General features: G+C 49.3%; 1 protein-coding gene across 1 annotated transcript; it reads left to right on the forward strand.

Moving 5' to 3' along the window:
* Positions 1 to 2,145: 2,145 nt before the first annotated feature.
* On the forward strand, positions 2,146 to 5,344 carry TCF21 (transcription factor 21). Its single transcript, XM_077144048.1, has 2 exons — positions 2,146 to 3,001; positions 4,791 to 5,344. The coding sequence occupies exons 1-2, from the start codon at positions 2,552 to 2,554 to the stop codon at positions 4,875 to 4,877; spliced, it is 537 nt and encodes a 178-aa protein (XP_077000163.1). The 5' UTR covers positions 2,146 to 2,551; the 3' UTR covers positions 4,878 to 5,344.
* Positions 5,345 to 8,355: the final 3,011 nt, after the last annotated feature.

Genomic DNA, 8,355 nt, shown 5'->3' on the forward strand with positions numbered 1-8,355 from the left:
AAATAATTGCTAGGCACAAAAACCAGCTTGCGGTATGAAGCTTGTTTGGCTTCCTTCCAGAAATTGGTATTTTAAAATTTCAGACTGAAAAACATATACATAAAGACAGGAGAAATCTATCCAGTGGTATGAATAACTCTGATTGTTATTATCCCCCAAACAACCTGAGCAGCCTAAAACCTATGGTGTAGCAGGGAACCACTTCAAACTAAACCAAACAAAAATGAGCAAAAAACAGAAACAAAAAAAATTGCCTCCAAGAAACCCTTTACTGCTAAATAGCATAGAGATGTTAAGGCCCTAATTCTAATTCTTAATTATCACTCCATCCTGGAGCCCAGGATGTGTAGTTATTTTGCAGCTATCCCAATAGCTACACACACACATTTTACAAGTGCTGACCAACGCCCATTTTCACACAGCTCTTTTAATCTAAAAATAACTTTAACTTTCATGTTTTACATGAAAGTTACATGTAACCTTTCAAGACGGAGAAAAGGGAGTCAGATCAAAAGACAATAGTTTGGGAATCAGCAAGGAAATGTTTCACAGGCCTGTGGAGTGTTCTCTTAATGCTGTCCTGGATCTCAGATGAAATTATTCTATGTCCTTTGTTTTCATCCTAAAATTATTCTATTTCCTTCATTGTCCTCCTGGGTCATTTGTGCATGAAGACAAAGGCACTTCAACTTGATATTTCTGTCATCCCTGCTGTGGGAAGAGTCTTTTTCCTGCTTTATAACATCAATCAATCCCGCAATAAATCTTGGTGGTGGATATGGTCATTTAAATCTCCACCTGCACAAACAACAGAAAATAAGAGTGCTCATAAATCTCTGCACTGGTGATTAACAAATTTTCGATCCTCGGCAAAGATATTATGGCGGGGGAGGGGGTCTCTCACTAATTCATTTATAAAGACTGATTTGCTGACAATGTGTTTAGTTTACAGCATACAGGGAAAGCAAACAAGACCCCGCTAACAAAACAAAACGTTAGAGGTTAGTGAATTCCCAGCTGAGCCCAGGATTAGAGATATGATATCTTAATGTAGGAGAGGGGGTAGACTCTGAGCCAAAAACTCGGGAGCTGCTATTAAGTTTGGTTCTAGCCCCTCATCTTCAATACCTAACTGCAATGAAATAAAGCCTATGGAGGACCTGGTAAGAGTGACTCCTACATTTGGTCTCCTTGATTTCATTTTGTCAATTTCCTTCAGTCCCTTGGGTTTTTGTCCCTTTTATTTTCCTGCTTACTCCCCAGAAGATTTTCTTCTTCCCCCAAAAAGGTGGTTGGGGATGGGGCAAAGGGTGCCAAAGAATCTTTTCCAAAGGGTATTGGTTGCCCAGTGTTTCTCGATGTCATTTTCACAGGCAAACTCCTGGGGGCAAAAAGGATGAAAGGAGAAGGAGGCAGAATTTGTTCCTTAAGTAGGGAGCATCAAAATCACCCAGCATCTAAATCATCAAAAGGGTGTGCAGTCCAAGAGAGCCCAAGCAAGGGGATGTCTGAAAGCAACTCAGACTCTTAAGACAAGATTAAATGCTTTTCTTATTTCTAGAAATAAGTTTAGGGGAGATTTTTTATTTCATTAAGAAAGGATTATCAAGGAACAAAATAGTTTCCACACACTCCATTAACCTAACCCTGCCCCACACCTACCAACCATGTGGGTGTTCAATGGTCAGGTGTGTTTATGTCCATGCTGGGGGTTCCCTGACAGCCCTAACGGGACCAGGGGCAGATGGATCCTTTTGTGCTTTCTCTGTCCTCCCCATAAAGACTGCATGAGGCACTTGTTTTCTTAATTTACCCCAGGAAAGGTAGGAAGATATCTTGGAAAAGCCATAATAGAGTATTATGGGGTGTTGGCAGGAGGCAGCTGATCTCTGCCTGGTTTTAACTGGTGCATTCTTACAGAGGGGGAGACTTGAAAGATTTCTGGGTAGGAAGGCCCAGAAAAAGCAAAGGATTTGGTCATCTTCCCAAACTCTCAGAAACAAGCAGCAGTGACCTCTTAAGAGTGGAAAGAAAGCCTTAGGAGATGGGCAGGGGCAACCGGCTGGGGGCGGAGCTTGTTCCTCCTTGGCCTGGGCGCCAGTGGAAGAGGTGGGCTGCAGTTGAGTGGATTTGCTTTACTCGTTGGAGAGGGAGTATGTGCGCAAGAGAGTTTCCCTCCAGTTGTGAAAGGGGTCGAGCAGTGTAGCTGTGGCCTAGTAGGCCCCTCCCCTGGTCTGCAAGGATCCGCCTCTCTATTCCCCAGATAAATTCCTGGTGTCCACCAAATTCCTCAGCGCTCTCTCACACTCCCCTACGGCCACGACTCGGGGGTGGGGAAAGAGAGCGGCAGTCTCCTTCACACAGAAGCCCCCGCGCTCCACAACTCTCAGAAAGAAAGGGCTGTCACACCCGCAGCCAGACCCCCAAGTCCCAACGCCAGGGGCTACTTCAGACCCGGGGATCCCACTGGTCTCGGGATATCTCTCTCTTCCTCTCTCTCTCTCTCTCTCTCTGTCTGTCTGTCTCTCTCTCTCTCATCGCTCCTCCAAACATGTCCACCGGCTCCCTCAGCGATGGGGAGGACCTTCAAGAGGTGGAGATGCTGGAATGCGACGGCCTGAAAATGGACTCGAACAAGGAGTTTGCGACTTCCAACGAGAGCACGGAGGAGAGCTCCAACTGCGAGAACGCGTCTCCGCAGAAGGGCCGCGGCGGCCTGGGCAAGAGGAGAAAGGCGCCCACCAAGAAGGACCCCCTGGGCGGGGTCAGCCAGGAGGGGAAGCAGGTCCAGCGCAACGCGGCCAACGCGCGCGAGCGGGCCCGGATGCGGGTGCTGAGCAAGGCCTTCTCCAGGCTCAAGACCACCCTGCCCTGGGTGCCCCCGGACACCAAGCTCTCCAAGCTGGACACCCTCAGGCTGGCGTCCAGCTACATCGCCCACTTGAGGCAGATCCTGGCCAACGACAAATACGAGAACGGTTACATCCACCCGGTCAACCTGGTAAGTGACCTCGCGCCTCGGGCGGGGGCTGCTGGGCCCCCCCGGGGTCCCCGCCCAGCGCCCGCGGCCTGCCCCCGCCCCTCCCGGGAGCAGTGCGCGCTGGGCTGCGGGTGGGGGCGCTGGGTGCGGGGACTCGAACTCCTCCGCCACCCGGGGGCCAGCGCGTCCAGGGCCCGGCTGCCGGCGTCCCCACGCGGCCCGCGCGCTCTTCCCTACCATCCACCCGAGCCGCGTGATTTAGGCGGGAGCTTGACGTGGCAGCCCAACTGGGGGGCTGCGAGTGTACTCAGCTGGCAAAGAAGAGGGACCTCCGCGCCCGCCCCGCGCCATCGGGCTGTCGTGGAGGGGCTAGTGCCGCCCGACAGGGACACTGGCGGGGGCCACACTCCTAGACTGGTTGCGTTTCGCTTTTCCACCTTCAGAGCCATTGTTTACAGGTTCCCTTTGCCGTGCTGTATTTGCTTTCTCCATATTCCTTTCATTCTTCTTTTAGCTGGCGGGTAGCGCTTGATTTTCCCCTCTAATTCTTGCAAAATCCATGCCATACATTTTATTTCCCAAGTATATTTCGGCCCTCTAGTTATGGACACATTTATAACCCCCATAATTGCCCATATAAGTCTTCCAACTACTAATATATTCTGCGCTTTCACATTTTAAAATCCCAGATGTTCTAGCAAATATCAGCATAATCAGCAACTTTTCACGAATATAGTCTTGTACTAATATTAAAAGAGGCTACTCTTATCCGAGATTCAAAAACATATTAGCTTCAAAAAGTAGTGCTTTGAGTCTCATGCTTAGTCAAAGCATGTCAACAAAAGTAATGCTCACTGACCCTAACGTTTTTCTCAAATGCATATTAATATTGAAGAAATATATTTTAATCCCTGTCTCATTTGCGTTCATTTAAAAACTTCCAGGCTCTAAACAACAATTTACTAGCGCCTCTGTTTATATATGATAAGAACGGGAGGTGTCCCCTTAAAAGTCTTATCATCCAACTGCGGAGAGGTTGGAATCGTCTTCTCACATAGTTTCAGAAATTGGGGGGAGGGTACAAAAACACCCTTTGTGCTGAAAAATCTTGTTTCCCCTCGAATTACGAGCTCATTTGTTAAAATTAGATGAGTGAAGAGTAAATAGCGTCCTAAAATCTGAACCTGAAATGAAAGCGTTGCTTAGACCATGTTACAGTTGCTGCTATACCTTCATCGTTGAACAAGGAACTTAAATCCGCTTTATCATAAAATAGCAGGGAGAAGGAAAGAGAAAGCCACACCTCCTCGGCTTTAGAGGAGGGTGATCTTTAATTACGCGTGTGTATTCGTTTGTTAGCGTCATTTTTTTTCCCTCTGAAGAGCTAGCGATGAATTGAGGAAGTGTGGCCAAAGCCCCTGTTTGCGGCGGAGGGAACGAAAGTGTCTAGGGAGATAGCGGTGACTGCGGGAGCGCGCGGGAACCTGCCCACCGCCTCAGCAGGGGGCGCGAGCCAGACCAGCCTTCCCAAGGCTTCTTCTCCTGCAACTTCGCGCCCAGGTTAAACCCCTCTCTGCTCTGATTTTAAAGGTCCCCCACCACCACCATCACCCGGAACTATGCCTTGGCGCCATTGCGGCTTTCTCTCTCTCTCTCTCTCTCTTTTTTCCCCCTTTTATCCCAGTCCCGAGGCGCACGGGAACACCGAGTAAATTGTAGAAATAACCAGTCTTTCCATCCCACCGCCTCCCCTCACCGCGCCCCCCTCCTTCCGCGCCACTTACCTCCTCCACCCTCTTCTCTCCTGCAGACGTGGCCCTTTATGGTGGCCGGGAAACCCGAGAGTGACCTGAAAGAAGTGACCGCGAGCCGCTTGTGTGGGACCACGGCGTCCTGACCTTGGAGGTGCGAGCCTGGGAAAGGCGCGCTCCCGGGGGGCAGCGGCCCCGGGAAGGCGACCCCTGCCCTCGCCGCGCTCTGTCTCTGCTTCCCCCTCACGGCGCTCCTCCCTCTCCCACCCCGCGAGAACACTTTACAGCGACGAGGAGATTCGTTTCCAAACCAGAGGAGATCGATTGTACTTAGAAAGATTCCCATCTATTTAACTTTATTAACTCCTACCGTGAATGACTGACCCTGCGAGCCTTGCTGGTCCAAGTGCAATATGTAATTATAAATCTATAAATAGATAAGAAGAACCTATCAACTTGTATCTTTTGTACAATATGTTGTAAAATGTAGATCATAGAATAGCTGACTTTGACAGTCACATTTATAAAGTAATTCACCTAAAGATATATATATTTTTTTCAAACGAGTTTTGCTACTTTCGAAAATAAATCTTTCTTTATATTGCTAAAAGCCCTTTCGTTGGTGCGGATTTTTTTTTCCTTTGGGATGGAAAGTGGGGAACTACAGGCAAATGTGATTACAAACGCGGTTCTTTTGAACCTCAACCCAAATTCCTCGACAGAGAAAATGTCTAAATATGAGTTCCATGACGAAGGTGCAGATTCTATTTTGCAGAGACCTTAAAAGAAGCTCTTGCCTATCATATTTGCAGGTTATTTTTCTAAGACAATTAGAAATGATATAACTGTAAACAAAGAATGGACAAGATTAAAGTTATAACAGTTGCGTAGTTTAAGAGAAAACACACACACCAGAAAAAAACAATCAGCTTTCCACGTACTCCGCAGTGTCATGCTGACACCGGCAGGAAGGTGAATTCTACATGTGATAACTTTCCAGGCGTGGGAAGGGAACCTAAACAACCCAAGTTTGCAAGCTATAGCGAGGAAACCTTGGCGCTGCGGGAAATGTACCTTCTACAACCTTTAGGATGTATCTTCCGATTTCAAAGTGCTGCCTGCGACGTACATAATAAATTCCTTCTCATTATTTAATTGATTAATTCTAACCACAATAAATGTGACTGCCTAGGTTGCACGTGCGGTTTAGCTCCTGCGTCCAGCTCCCCGCCACGACTTCCGGAGGGCTGGGTTTTAGTTTAAACATCTTCCAGGCTACGGAACAGCTCGTGGGGGGAGATTAAGTTGAGATAAACAGAGAGCCGAGGCCCGGGAGCCTGGGCCGGGGCTCCCTCGCTGCCCCAGCGCAGCCCGCGGCGGCCGATGAGCCAGATGCCACCGGGGCTGTTTAATGTTCGGGGTTATGACCGCAGTGTTTACACGACGTCTCGGTTATTTATACTGTTATTCCTCGCAGAGGGCCTGGAAACTTCCGCTTCGTTTGCCCTTTCTTTTCGATGTTTTCTTTCTTCTTCTTTTGCTCCGCTCACTTTGGTACCTGGACTAAGAGCCCCCTCGTGCCCACCGCCCCCCAGCCCTCCACTTACCTCCCACCACCTCCAAAGGCTGCATGCGGGGTGGAGCCCGCGCGGGAGGCGAGAAAGCAGCAGGCGCTGCGGGTGCGGACGCGGGATGCGCTGCGGCCCGCGCGCTCTCCTCGAGGGACCGCTACCACGGTCCCGAGTGCAGGTCTCCACGCTCCAAGGGCTCGGGATCTGGCAGCTCCTGGCCTTAGCGTCTGTCGTTTGCGCCCCGGAAGGGCTTTTCCAAGGCCATCTTCCCCAAAGCTGGGTTTCTGTGTCACTTCTACCAAAACACCCGTGCCCTCGCCTCGACCTATCCAGAGCTCCAGCCGGCTCTGAGTCCCAGCGCGACGCTCCCACGGAGGCCTTACACACCAGACGTCCCAAATCTTGCGCCCTTTACCCAATGGGGCCACAGAGAAGAGGTGGCCTCTGATTGCTCACTCTCCCACCACCCCAAGCTTCAGACGGATTTTTTTTTTCCTTCTCTCTCGTCTCCTATAATTTGAAGCCTTTGCTTTAGGCGTGAACCTAAGAACACTGCAGCTGTGGGTTTGAGCCCAGGTTCTGCCTCCAGCTACCTGTTTCCTGAAAGGGAATCCTCTTTTGTCATTTCCGGAAACAGGGATAATGATGATGATAGTAACAAAAAATAATCATAGTTATATTTTCCTCTTTCTTCTCACAAATCTTGTTGGGCTTTAAATGAGAGCCTATCTCTGCAATAGTTTAGTAAAGGAAAGGCTCTGTGCAAATGGTGGTTCATTTACTAAATGGCCCAAAGTGAGCTATCTGTTCTAGACTCTAATTCATCAGAACTGAGTGTCACAGGCAAGAAGCTCACATGGTATATGTTTATCATGTACAGAAGAGAGTCCTTTTACTGCACAAAACACCTCTCTTTGATGCAATGCCTAAAGTTGAAATTTTGAAGAAATGTTGAAAGTTGCAACCCGGTTCTCGCCCACCTTCCATCCCTACCAAGTGCTCTCCAAATGTGTACAGATCTTTCTACCAACTTAACCATTTCCTAGAACTCTAGAATCCAGGGGAAAACATCGGAGAGCAAAGAAAAGGCCTGGGACAGCAAATAAGAGAAGGTGGATACTGGTGTCTGGCAGTGGGTCGCCCAGTTCTCTCTGAGGCCTGGTCCACAGCGGGGCTTGGGTGCACACAGACCCCTCGGCTGGTCGACCAGATGGCGTGACCAGCATGATGGGAACGGTTGGGTTGTGGCTAGCACTAGCCCTGGGAACTTGACAATGACCTCCACATCCCCAATCACCCACATTCTGAACATCTCTCCTCCCTCCTCCTCCTATACCAGAACACAGAGTGTCAGCACCCCTAGCCCACCAGAGCCCACTTCCCTGTGCCTGCGATTTGCCTTGCATCTACCCCAAGAGTGGGGAAACACCCAGCCTGGCCCAGCTCAGCCCAGGTACAGGGTGTTGCCCGATCCAAATAGGAGTGGGGGATTTCTTTTGCTGCAGCCCTATATAGTTGAGGGTGAGTGGTGGGGAGTGTCCTGGCTGTGTCCTCCTAGTCATGGAAACTATCTTAGAAGATGCTTTTGGAAACAACCAGGAGATGGAAGCACCCAAGGGGCTTCTGGAGAGAGAATGAAGTATCTCAGGCATGTCTGCAAATCCTCGGGAGGGATCCAGTGATGTTTAAACTACTGGAGATTGTGCAAGGAAGTCTCTCTCCCTCTCCCTCCCTCCCTCCCTCTCTCTCTCTCTGTTTGTATCTCTCTGTCTCTCTCTCTCTCATTGCTTGCAAGACTTCCCACAAGTAACTCGGTGTGCTTCTATTAGGCTTTCTTACTGTGAAAACCTAGACTTCTCTCAAAGAAGGGAAGTCCCAAACAAACTCCAGCCTCCTTTGGCCATATTTAGTGATCAGTGGAAAACTTCCTACCAACACATTTAGATCAGTGGCTCTTCCGTGGGTCTCAGAATCACTTGGCGGGCTCCTGGAAGCAGATTTTTGGACTCCACGCCCCTGAGAGTTTGTATTTAGAATATATTCCCAGGTGATA

Source organism: Tamandua tetradactyla, chromosome 25 (genome assembly GCF_023851605.1).
Source record: "Tamandua tetradactyla isolate mTamTet1 chromosome 25, mTamTet1.pri, whole genome shotgun sequence".
NCBI classification, from domain to species: Eukaryota; Metazoa; Chordata; class Mammalia; order Pilosa; family Myrmecophagidae; genus Tamandua; species Tamandua tetradactyla.